Source organism: Danio aesculapii, chromosome 16 (assembly GCF_903798145.1).
Source record: "Danio aesculapii chromosome 16, fDanAes4.1, whole genome shotgun sequence".
NCBI classification, from domain to species: domain Eukaryota; kingdom Metazoa; phylum Chordata; class Actinopteri; order Cypriniformes; family Danionidae; genus Danio; species Danio aesculapii.
The window spans coordinates 15,735,482-15,749,409 of NC_079450.1; the positions used below are offsets into that span (position 1 = coordinate 15,735,482).

The 13,928-nt window shown below is 36.7% G+C and overlaps 1 protein-coding gene across 2 annotated transcripts in view; it reads right to left on the minus strand.

The window, feature by feature from the left end:
* scap (SREBF chaperone) overlaps positions 1–10,566 on the minus strand; it is a 47,585-nt gene extending 37,019 nt beyond the window's left edge. The window contains exons 1-2 of one of the 2 annotated variants that reach the window (XM_056474714.1): positions 10,451–10,566; positions 5,012–5,212 (exon numbers count right to left, since the gene is read on the minus strand). In XM_056474714.1, the coding sequence (XP_056330689.1) occupies positions 5,012–5,133 (122 nt within the window). In that variant the 5' untranslated portion in view covers positions 5,134–5,212; positions 10,451–10,566. Of the gene's footprint in view, positions 1–5,011; positions 5,213–9,756; positions 9,878–10,450 lie in introns of those variants that run through there. The other variant, XM_056474713.1, reaches the window with a different exon arrangement.
* Between the last annotated feature and the right edge of the window lie 3,362 nt (positions 10,567–13,928).

Consider the following 13,928-nt stretch of genomic DNA (forward strand, 5'->3'; position numbering starts at 1 on the left):
TAAATGCACACTTTTGTTATGTTGTCTGCTACTTTAAGCTGTTAAAAGTCATGTGGATTTTGACGGTCTGTCCACATTTTTTATCATTCATCAGCTGGTAAAAATTCATCTTTGCATTCTTTCAATGTCATTGAATCTTAGGGATGCACCGAAATAAATATTATGGATGCACTTGGCTTAAAACTGAAAATACTTTATAATATTTTTATTAATATTAATTTAGTTTAATATTTTATTAAATCATACTATTTTCTGAAACTCAATATCTATACTAAAGTCAAGGCAAGCCCTTTCACTCGGCGGCCATCTTTGAAAGGCCTCTTGGGCAGTATGCTCGGGTATTCTGTTTGAATGGGGAAACATCAAATTCTCCAAAATTGCTTGCCAAGTAGGGTTTGGCGATGTCGACCAATTTGGCATAATTATTTATGAATTATTTATTATTTATGAATAAATAATTAATACATAACGAATTAATTATTTGTAGCCTACCTTTTCAACTACCTGACCACATAGTCTTTATTTTACCCATAACCAAGTCATAAATAAATAAAAGTTACACACAAATTACTACCTGTCAATCACTTTTTCGGCAGGACTCTGGCATAAATAGGCACAGTGATCTGTGTTGTTATAATGGCAATGACAAAGTTGGTTGGTAAAAAAGGTAAACAGCCAACAGGAACCAACCAACAGTTTCTGAGGTTTTCACTAAAATTACTAACTACAAGCGTGAAAGTGAAAGATTGAAGCAGTGTACTAATGCTGTGACTCTTTACCTCCTGCGACGGGGGCGGGGCAGATGATGCCGGCTCAGCATCGTGATGTCTATCCGACATAGTCTATCGACCCAACCCTATTGCCAAGCTTACGATTACATTACATATTAGGAATCATCAATAAAATTAAACTGTCTCTTTAGTTTCATTTCTAAACGTTCAAATTATACAACATCTGCCAAAAACTCTGGCCCTCCCCTCTCCCCTGGAGAGTCGAAGAATGATTGGCTCCTGTACTGGAAGGCAGGGCTTCATTCGTCATATTGACAATTTTCCACATTCAAAGCTATACCAGTGACATGTTTTGTTTATTCTGTAGTCTTTGATTATACTGATTAAAAAACACAAACCAATAAAACAACCACATTTTATTGACAGTTATATGTTATTGACAGTGACTTTTTTTATATTATTATTTTAGAGCAGTGGTGCCCAAACTCAGTCCTGAGGGGCCGATTTCCAGCATAGTTCAGCTCCAGCTTGCTTTTACACACCTGCCTGGAAGTTTCTAGTATAGCTAGAAAGAGCTGGGTCAGGTGTGTTTAACTGGTTTTGGAACTAAAACATGCAGGACACCAGCCCTTCAAGAGTTTGGGCACCCCTGTTTTAGAGGCATAATTTTACCATCAACTGCACAGTAGAGCTATTGCAAGCAACAAATGCAAGTATGTTAAAAAGAAATGTACTGTTGGCAGACTACGTGTAATTTGAGTGGACTTTCTTATTCTGGTGAGCATGTAAGACTCTTGCATTGAAATTCTTACGTCAGCTAAATTGTCCATAGTGTATGTGAGTGAATGAGTGTGTATGGATAATTCCCAGTAATGGGTTGCAGCTGGATGGGCATCCACTGCATAAGCTGGCGGTTCATTCCGCTGTGGCGACCCCTGATGAATAAAGGGACTAAGCTAAAAAAAATGAATGAATGAATGAATGAATGAATGAATATCTTAATTTGGATTCCTCGTGGATGACATGAGAGTAATTAACAACAGAATCAAAATTTCTGGGTGAACTAACCCTTTTACGTCAAGTCAAGCTATTCCACATATCTGCACTTTCTATTTTACAGCTCCAAAAGGACTGACAAGTAGTTTCCACCATCACAAAAGGCTACTTCTTTTCTTTCAGACACTGGGCTGCTTACTGAGAGAAACATTCACACGCTCACTGTTTTCCACACGGGTTTTGCCCTTCATCTGAAGCATCAGAGTCTTAATTCACATTTTGCTGACAGAGGCCAAATGAGAAGGCATGAGAAAAACTTTTTCTCCTGTTCTTTGTTCCAGTTTTATGTTTGCGATACACACAGTCCTCTTGGCATGATCCTACATTTGATACACACTGTGCAGAACAACCAACCACAAGACAAATTCATTCCTTTTCCATCACCTCACACCTTTTAACATCACAAAACAAATCACCCATAGATTTATAGGTGACTTCATCGAACCACAAAAGAACACACAGTGCTTTGGAAATCGATGGAGCTATGGGTTTTAGGTCTTGTGCACAACACTTCCACATGTTTCCGTCACATTCATTCTGCAATGGTGGGATGCCACAACAAAAAGCTTCCCCACCATGACTGCAGGTTGTCATTGATGTCATCACATCATTGCAGTTGGGTATTTTATAGAGGAGGAGACAGAAGTGTCACACAGCAGATAAAGAAGCAGAGCACTGTGTGTTTAAAATGTGGATGTTTTCCAGTGGCGTCCATCCGCCATTTGGAAGACTGTTCAAAATCTTTCCAGTGCACAAAGAGCTTGACTCAACAATTTTTCTTTAAATTACATTATATTTGTCTTAAATAGTTGTTAACAAGCCTACATGGCTGGAAGGTTGTGTATAGTGCATCTTTTAGAAAACACGGTTTCTGCAGGTTTTACCAACTCAAAATTAAGACTTTTTAAGACCATTATAAAGTAAATTTCAGACTTACATGGGGCTAAAATGCTAAGGATTTTTTGTAATGGCATGGTTGGGCTAATGAAAAAGATTTTAACTTGCCTCATCGAAACAACTTTAATTTAGTTTTATCTTAACCACATATTTTAAATATGTCAAAACGAATAAAATCTTGAAATATTTACAAAATTATAATAAACTAAATGTATGCACAAGAGTCTGTCTAAAATACAGAGAACTTTTAATATTGGCAAATAGAGGTAAATATTAAACTTTTGTTAAAAGTTTTATGTTTTAAAAATGAATTATTGGTGATTGGTTAGCCCGATTGGGTAACTTTACTAAGACAGAGAAAAATTAAGACCCGTTTAAAATGATTAAACTTTTTAAGGCCTAAAATTTAGTTTTTAAAATGCAAGACATTTTAAGACCCCACAGAAAACCCTGTAAAATGCTCATCTTCCTGTGGTTTGAAAAAAGTCTGTATGTTTTGAATAAGAGCTGATGTTTTTGATCTTATTTTTTTAAACTGCAAACTCATCAACATCCCTTTGTTCACTCTTAAAGTCAACTTCTACATGTTTGGTGATTAGATTAACGGTTTTGAGATAAACCGGATGTAGGGTGGGTATCGATGAATTTTTAGGTACTAATCAAATTGTCTCGATTCTAGTATCAAAGAATGTCTTGTCTGTCGGTATCAAGCCCTAACTGTTCATGAAGTGTCAAGTCCAGTATGTGATACCTGTGAGGCTGTTGTAGATGTTATTTAACCCTTAAAACGTTATAGGGCTTTTAATGATCTAAGTCTAAAGCGCATGGCGCAAAAGCATTTATGGCGTGTCTGAATCCACTTTTGCTATTTTAAGGATGGAAAAATACGCTCTGTGCCATGGCACATGGTCTAACATGGTTGAGCCTATTCTCTTAATGAGTTATGGGTGTGTTTTGAGAATAAACCAATCAGAGTCTCGTCTCCCACTCCCTTTAAGAGTCAGTTGCATCGCGCCATGGCGCATTTTTACATGGTGGAATATGCAAGTGAAACTGAACACTTCACCAGTGAGAAAACAGTTAAACAGAATCTGCAGAGCGAGGATAAAGAATGAGCCTCCTCCATTCAGCCTTTTCTTTCATTTTCTCGCTCTCTTTAATGGATAAGGAAATGGTGCACAGACATCCATAAGCCAACATAATTAATTAGTTTAAACAACGTGGCGGAAACAGGAAAATTAAGGTTGCGTTAGTCTGAAAATAGCAAAACATCGGGGCAAACACGTCTTGCGCCCTATTGCACCAGGTGTATGATAGGGCCCATTGACTGTAAAAAATAGCCATGAATTCAATAGTAAAAATTGTTTTCAATTTAAATGCTAGATGCTAAATATACACTAAATTCTAACTATTAACAAACCATTAACTAAGACCTTTAGCTCTATAAAATACTAATAAGCAGCTTATTAATAGTAAAGTATCTTTGGTTTTTGGGTAGGATTAGAGATGTAGAATAAGATCATACTTTATAAGTACTTTTAAACAGCCAACATCCTAATCATAGGCAGGTAATATGCCAGTCGTTAACAGTGGGAATTTTTACTTAAATAAAAATATGTTACCAGATTAATAGTAGGTTCCCTTACGATGAATAACAATAAATAACTTTCCAGAATTCCCTTCGACACATAAATTTTCATTTTTTGTTTGGCATTTCTAATTTTCTTCTTCTTCCCTGTTTTGAACATTAGAGTATGATATTACATCAATGTTCTTAATAATATTTATTGTATTAATTAGTGTCATGTGTTACGATGGTGGTGTTTAGCAGTTGTGTGAATAACAGAGCGCCTTCTACATACAGATTAGTATGTTTCTCTGCTTGTGGTTCATCATGTGACTTTTTTTTTGATGTTACTGTCTGTGTTACAAAGGAACAATGTATAATGTTCAAGACAATGGAGTTTTAACATAATATAAACGAATGAAATACAGTAGTTTACTGCAAACATAGAAATGCTATCATGCTTATTTTGTAGCTAAAATTCTGCCAAACAAAATCAATTTTAGTAAGTTTTTTTACGGTGTACACTACTGACTGACAGAGGACCACCTGCCCCCACTCTGATATGACTTTGTCCATGATAGTCATCCTACTATTATTTAAATAATGAAGTAAATGATTAACAGCAGATTTACAGCCTGTGTGTGAGTACAGCGATGTTTGTGTGGGTAGTTCATGCTTCCGCCACCATAGCTAAATTAAACATTGTTCTTCACTGCTATTACTTATCAAAAATAAAAGCATACAGTATGTGCAGGCTCACCAGCAGGTCAGGATGCTGGCAGAGGTGAAGAGAATGATGGGAACCGGGTATGAGGCGCATAGCAGGCCATGCCGGTAGAAGGCGGCCGAGATGTTCTGCCGGAGCCGCTCTCTCACCGTCATCCTGGGCGCGGGGGTCAGCTGATGGCCATCGAGTCTGCGTGTGCGGCCAGGGCGAGGGCACCGGCGGGCATCCAGGGATCTGTGCAAATATGTACATAACCCAAGTGTAAATATAGCTGGAGGATCCCATTCATGGTGTGAAGAAATTAACGTGTTCTTCTGCTAACTGATTAAAAAACAAAACTAAAACACTTTTTTTTAAGAGTATTTGATATATACATATACATATTTAAAGTATTACATTTTATCACACTCATTCAGCGCCAGGATATTATGGGAAGTGTAGATTTGTAACAAATCTGTCAAGTTTTTAATTTAACACTAGACAAGCATTAGCGCTTCACAATAAAGATCACTTCATTTAACATTACATAATCATTTCAGAATTCATTTTATAGCATTCGTTACTATATGAAGTTAATGTACAGTATGAACACACTGTGGATCAATGCTGCTTTGTTTATAATATATTAGCATCAATAAATTATACATAATAAAGACAAAAGAAAATGATTTCTTAGTGAGAGTTTTGAATCTATTGGCATTTAATTATTGTATTGTACCGTACATTTATATAGCGCTTTACACATATTGGGGGGGAAATCGCTTTAAACACCACCAGTGTGCAGCATCCACCTGGATGATGCAACGGTAGTCATATTGCGCCAGATCGCACACTAGGCTTTGGCGGTTATACGGTAATATGGTATACCGCGAGATCTAAAAATAGCAACGGTATCAGTTTCAATACCGTTATACAGTCATAAAAACAATGTACTTATATAAGAGACAAGTCTTAAATATTATTTATTTAATGCCTAAAAATGCGTATGCATGATTGTCATCACGGGACAGTGTGGAGGAGAGAGAGGTGAGGTAAGATAGCAGGTGTGCCAAGTGACCTGGTCTCGAAAAAAAACACAACCTCTGCAGTTTGGCAGTATTTTGGGTTTTGACCGAATGAGAAGGGAGACATGGTAAATACGAACTAGAGGTCTGCATTCCCGCGGCTGTACTGCGGAAGCTGCTGTACTGCTGTGTGTTGCTTGTTTGGTGCTGTCTATGTGTGTGTGTGTGTGTGTCTGTGTGAATGAGAGAGAGCATGGTGCTGTGTGCAAACAGGTGACTGCAAACCTAAGGTCGCATATACGGTATTCAGTTTCTGAATAGTTTAAGCACAAGCCAACAGTTTGGTGCCTAAACTTGTAACGTTAATTATTACCATTTGTTGAGTCTTCCTATGCAGTTTGATATAGTGCTTGGACCAAGAAGCTGCTTCGCGTGACGTCTCACACAACAATTGGATAGGGTAATTCAAAAGTATACGTTTAACACTTTCTGTTTCTGCAATATCACCATTTTGGGGGAACTTCTCCTTTGAGTAAGTGTCCATGCACGAGTTTTGTGTAAGAGATTTCTTTAAAAAAATAATAACAATAATAATAATAATAATCAAAATCTGACAAACCTGAGCAGCAGATGTTAAACCGTAATTAGTAACAGATGTTACCAGCAACTCCTTACTAAATTCTAAAATAACTTTTTTGTTGTTTGCATTTATGATACCAAACACTCCAACCAATATTAACTAATTGAATCTTAATATAAACCTCATTCTAAACATCTCTGCAAACAGCCAGTAGGTAATTCTTTAAAAATAAACTCTCCATCTGAATTAACCCTTTGCCCATTGGTAGATTCTGGACTTTTAAACTCTGAAACCAGAGGGTTCACGGGTTATGCTGGCGGTCTATGCTTTACAAAGAGCTCTTTTTGTCAACTGGGACTACACCAAACAGCAGAAACATTCCTCCGAGGACTTCACCTCCTGAGAGGCCAGCATTCATGCATTTCTATAAATATTACATAAACAAGATGACACAAACACACAGCCTCACAGAGATGCTACACACTGGCTACTCAAGCATGTGGGCAACTTGCATTAAGCCGTGATGCAAGAGATTTCATAAAAACGGACAGAGAGGGAGAACTACAGTGTGGCAAACAAAGAATATAACCAGAATATACAGTGCTGCTCAGTATAAATGAGAACATCACCTTTTGAAAAAATGTCTTATTTAGTCAATAATGTTTGGTGCATTTAAACAAAACAGTTTTGTTAATATGTTATATATGTTTGTTATATGGATTAAAATAAGAGTTTGGTCACCTAACACCTTCAGTAATATAAAAAGAAAATACACTTCAATTCCATTAAGCAAAAAATTCAACTCAATATGATATTTTTTGTTTCTCTTTTCGTTTATTAACATTTTATTTAATATTTTAAACATTTATTTGGGTGTGCTAATTTTTGGACTGGGATCTTACTTTTTGTTAGATTAGTTCCAGTTTTGGCTTTGGTACTGACTGTTCTAATATATATGCACAATATATTATTGTGAAGCATCCTACAGAACCTAGATCTGTGGGGGTGTACGCATTTATGCATAGCACTGTATATATGAACAATAACAAATCCAAATGCATTAATCTAACTGTTGAACTTACTATGCAGATCTGTCAAATCAAACCAGCAGCAATGCAAGAAACTATTAGCAGATATTACAAGAAGCACACTGAACTGAGAAAATGTCTAAATATGCAAACGGATCAGACATCTTAGACACTGAAATATTTCTAATGGGCAGCTTAATGATGTTTCACAACACAAAGATTTAAATGGCTCATTAAACGTAGCAGTTTACTCCAAAAAAAAAGAAAAAGAAAAAAAAAATCTCTCTTTTCATACAAAAGCAACTAATTTAATCAATATATCTGGTTAAAATATCAAATGTTGTTGATAAATTAATTTAAATTAGGTTAACTACAATATTTGCAGGATTGCACTACATAAAATATTACCAAAAGATTAACATGCTGCACACATGCAGTGTAAAATCATATATTAAAATGAAAAAAATTAATAAAAATTGTATGATTGATTAAGCACTAGCAATTAACACAATAACAACAACAACAACATACAATAAAATATAAGTAAACAAACACACTGTAAAAAAAATGCTGGGTTCCATATGATCAATTTGTGTTGGGAAAACATAAAAAAATTAAGTTAACTTATTAGTTTTTTACCAATTTAAGTTGATTAAACACAAAACAATCAAGTTGTCCCAAGAAAACCCAAGAATTGTGCCGTCATTTAAAATAAGCTGTTTGAGCAAACAGCAAACATATTTTTTGAGTGCATGTCAATTGTGGTCAAAATGCAAATTGCCCAACACCCCCACCCACACAACCCACCCATCCCCCCAAAAAGCCCCCAGCAAGGTATACTTTAGTTTTAGGTGCATGCGATGGTTCATGCATATGAACATGAATTTAATAATTTCTTGCACCAAAACAAATGAAGTTTTGAAAGATGGTGTGTTCAACGAATAAATGAATAAATTATTTCAATGGACATTGCACCCCATTACTCATAAAGTTTATTAATAAATGCTTAATTGATAATTTTAAGGTTTATTTGAATCTTTTCTGAAGGCTGAAATGTGCATTTTAGATTCATTTAAATGAACGAAAATAGATACGATTGAAACAAGCAACTATCACAAAGTGATTCATGCACATTTGATAGAAATTAAAATTATGACTGGAATTTGAGTTGAATTCTTCACATTTATACAACATTTACTTTCCAATTCAAATAAATGGTATGAATTTCAATCTGACCTACAGACTCTCACTCTCACAGAAATTTAATTCAGTCCATATACACGATTAAAAGTCTGCAAACCAAATTCTACAGCATGGAAACAGGTAATGACTTGAAATTATTGAGGAGTTGTCTAAGTGGAGGCTGATAAAAATGTGGTTGAATGTCGAACCTGTTTTTGAGCAACAAAATACTACCTGACCACTTGATCGCACAAGAAACTTGTAAATCTATCAAGCTTACTGGGATAAAATTTTAAATCAAATACAAAGTTTATAGTTTGCATAATAAAAAAGTGATAGTGATTTAAATTAGATATGGCAATTAAAATGTTTAATACTAAAAGGTGTTCAAAATTGTCATTTCTCGAACTTCCATCTCAGGGAAAATTCCATCTCAGGAATCCAAATTAATAAATAAACATGTTAGCTGTCAAACTTTAAAGACAGAGTGCAGATTTATGTCTGTGTGAATATATTCCCCAGTTGCTGACCTAACTGTAAATCTTCTGCATAACAGCCGTCGGTTATGAGAGTTTAGCGAGGTTATTCTCACTATCACTTCCACATAAAACAAAAAATCTAAATAATGTCACTTTAAGTATGTACTTTCTACCAAAAAATATGTTGTAAATAATCAATTTGATTAAGCAAAAATAAACAACACTATGTTAATTTATTGTTTTTGTTGTTTCTGATAGCTTATGAGCATCTTCTAATTTACAATTTACATTTCTAAGTAATCTAGTTCCATAGCAGAAAAGGTGAACAGCAATTCTTGTCAATATCCATAATTAACTTAGTCAAAACTCTAACAGCACACATATCATTTCTTACAACTAAAGCACAATGCTAAAAACATAACTATTCACAAAACATTAAAAATTATCTTAAAGTTCTAACGCAAAAATACTGTATAAAAGTACAATATTAGTGTAATATACTCACATAATTCTGTCGTAGGACATTGGTACAGCGACGTATGAAATAGTACTACTCATTGTAGTTTGATACATACTGCAGCGTTGTTTATTAGGTTATTTTCATCAATTCAATGCTACTCCACACAACACCATTGCACTTTTATGGTACTTCATAACCTACTACACTTTAATAATAGTATGCGGTACTGAGTATGATGTCACATCTGACGTTACTTGTCAATCAATTAAACTGTAAATTGGCTGAGCTGAGATCAGTGCCAAAGCTAACAGCCGCCGAACAACAAAACATACATGCAGTTTTGCATGAACTCAATTGTTTGCATCTCCTCTGCCCATTCAATCACTCGGGTATCATTTATCTTTGTTTTGTGAAAGATGAACCTGAAACACGTCTCCATGGCATTATCTTTAGCCGAACTGCTAGCGATTTAGCATTAGCAACAGTACATGTATGAAACACCTGCTGGTTTAATTCACACATATACAGACACTAACTCGAATAAATAAACTTTAAAATACATATTTCATCGCCTCAGTGTAAACAATACGCTTCTTGGATATTTCGGAAGCGCTTTGACAGCTTGTTCCTGGAGCAGCTAACAGGGATGAGCACCAATGGCCCTGCCATGCTTCTAAAATGCTCTAATTTGGCCATTTAAGCACATAAACCACAACAACAGTATGGAAATGACGCTTACCCTAATGGCGGGTGCTTCTCTTCCTATTCGAGGGCTTGTATTAACGGTGAATTGCTCTCGTTGAGCTGCAGCAGGCAGGTGGCTGTGAGCCTCTAGTGTTCTGCCTGCATCATGTCAGCTACTGTAAGCCACTATCCAACGTGACCCCTCAACTTCAACCTCCAGCGGAATAAAACCAGCGTCAAACTACGACCTCTATTGGGCATCATGGAAAATGACAAATCTTTACAATGCATTAAAGTGCGACCTCTGCTGCTACTTGAAGGAAAATAGTCATTATTTAAGTGAAGATAAGATTCTTGTCAATACGACCAAAATTACAGAGTATTAACCAGACCGACACTTAAAAATTAGCTCAAACGTCTGAATAAACTATCTTTATTAATTATTGGCCTCATATTAAAAAAACACAATAATAATAACCAAAAATGTAATAAATGCAGATATAACAGAAATAAACAGAACAAATGGACATTTAAATGATGCCTAAAAGAATGTCACGTGATTAAAGGCACGTAAACACCGCGGACGTTCTATAATGTGACATCAGAATTGGCATTCCACATTAGAACGAATTCCATAGCATTTGTCAGTTGTCACCACTGCCTATCGCTCGTTCAAGCTAGTTTTTTTGCTGTTGTTGAGTATAATTTCCACTCCCGTTTTTCAACATGTGGTTCAGAAACAGAAATACTGTCCTGCCACGACCTCCACAACGTCGTGAAGTGAGCTCCCGTATGCAATTGTTGGAGCGTTCTCTGAAAAACACCAGCTACCCATCTGAGTCTGACCTGAAAGCCTGTGTTAACCCTTCCTCGTCTATTCTGCCTAATCCTGGCAGTCCTACAGCGAAGAGGGGCAAACATTCACCTCTCTGCCAACCTCCTATTCCTGTTCTGAAGCCAAACCGTGTTCCTGTGGAGCCTGTCAACCAGCAGAGCTTTACAAACGGCCCTCCAGAACATGAAGGAGTGAGCTCGAGAGTTTCAGTGAAAAACATCATCTTCCCATGTGAGTCTGAGTCGAATGCCAGTGTTGACCATTCCTCGTCTCTTCTGCCTCATTCTGGAAGTGGACCAGTGATGGCGGAAAAGATTTACGCTTTTCCTGTGCGCTCAAACCTGCCTGCTCTGAAGCCAAACCGTGTTCCTGTGAAGCCTGTCAACAAGCAGAACTTCACAGACGGATATCCAGAACAGCAAGGAGTGAGCTCGAAAGTTTCAGTGAAAAGCATCATCTTCCCATGTGAGTCTGAACCGAATGGCAGTGTTGACAGTTCCTCATTTCTCCTGGAGCCAAACCATGTTCCTGTGGTGTCCATTGAGGGACAAAGGTTCACATATGGACCTCCAAAATATCAAGGAGTGAGCTCTCCTAAGCACAAGAGGGAAGTTTCAGTGACAAATATCAGCTTTCCTTCTTGTGAGTCTGGCCTAATTCCCAGTGTTGAACTTCCGTTACCTGTTCTGCCTTTTTTGAAGCCAAGCTGTGCTCCTGTAAAGCTTTTGGCTGGGCAGATAACTGATGGACCTCCAGCGTCCAGGTTTCCTGCTCATTTATTAAACGAGGCAGAGAGAAACGTCACCGACGCTTCATGTGGGTCTGATCTGGAGTCTCACCTTTCCTTACCCCGACTTCCAAGTTTCACAAAGGGATCAGTAAGGATGGGCAAAAATACCCCACTCCGCCAGGATGCTCTTGCTGCTCCTGCACACTTGCCTAGATTGAAGCCAAACCGTGCTCCTGTGAAGCCTGTCGATGGACAGAACAAGCCAACTGGACATTTCTTCTTGACAGAGACTGATGAAAAGATATCAGAGTCATATGGAAGATTTCCTGAGCATGGAGGAGTGAAGTCTCCTAAGAATCTGCTAAAAGTTTCAGGTAAAAACATCACTGAGCATCCATGTAAGTCTGACTTGAATGCCTGTGTTGACTGTTCCTTACCTATTCTTCCTTTTTTTGGGAGACGAGCAGGGAGAGTGAACAAATGCCAGAATCCTGTCGCTGTTCCCATACACTTGCCTGCATTGAAGCCAAGTCGTCCTCCTGTGAAGCTTTCAGCTGGACAGAGGTTCACTGATGGATCTCCAGGGCATCAAGTGTCCAGGTTTTCTACCTTTGTAAGGAATAAGGCAGACCAAAACGGCAGCAACCCTGATCTGGAAGTTAAGACTCACCTTTCCTTACCCAGACTGCCAGGTTTTACAAGTGGACCAGTGAAGGTGAGCAAACGTTTGTCTCTGTGTGTTTCTGTGCTCATTAACATGCCTGCTCTGAAACTAACCCATGTTCCTGTGCCATGTTCCATCTGCTGGTGACACACAGAAAAAAGTCGCTGGTGTTGTGACAAAAAATCCCACTTTGAGTCAAACTGATGATGAGGATGTCAAGACGAAGAGGCCTCAGTCAGCTAAAAGCAACCCTCTTCTGCTTTCAAGATTCCGCTTCGGGTTGACAGAGCATCCTCATGAAAACAAATCAGAAACATGTTTGTGAATAATAGTGCATGAAAACTGCTTTGAATTGTACTTTGTTCACCAATAAATGTTTTTGTACAATAAAATGATTCTTTGTGCATCCATTTTTTGTGTATATTCTTTGTGCAGTATAAATGACCTTTCTTGATCATAAAATGTTTTTATAATTTAACTTTGTTGGTCACAAAATAAACATTCAATGTCAGTTATTAATAAAAACATCAAGAAACATGTCATTACACCTTATAAAATTTCCCATTTCCCTGAAAAGTTTTATATTGTGGGGTATATGTTAATGTTAATAACGTTTTAATCTATGATGATGAGTGTAACAAATTATAAAATTACCTTTAAAATGTTTCATTATTTATTTAAATTCCCAAGTTTGGTTAGTTTGGTGCCCAAACTATTGCGTATAAACCAAATATCATTGAGAGTCGTGGGCCGAAGATACCCATACCAAACTAAACTACAAAACATAATCCCATTTATAACACAGTGGAGTTCAATGCTGAATACTAGTCCAGCAGAACCTGCCTTTGCCTTGATTCACTCACCAAAGTCTCTAGAATATCCTCTATCTGCCGTATGTACATTTTAAACAAAATCTGATTAATTTACACCATTTAAATTGAAATATTTAATTTCAGATAGCTTTTTTGTAGCTTAACAATAAAATAAACAAATAAAAGGTTACATTATATTTGAAATGACAATCTTTAAACCATTATTAGATGGAATGGTGGGCTAAAATCAAAGGTTACCATGGGCCAACTTTGCCCCACGGGCCCTAGTTTGGGCATCTTTAATTTAAAGCATGCGGTTTGACAATAGTGTATTATACACAAAGATAAAGTTCTAACAATTCATACTTGCAATATGTCAATATATGACTTCAAAAATGATGTAAATAAAATGGCCTGATCTGTTGATATTCAGCTAATGCTTTTTGGTCATTATAAATAATAATCTAAAATGATTACCTTAGAATATCTCAA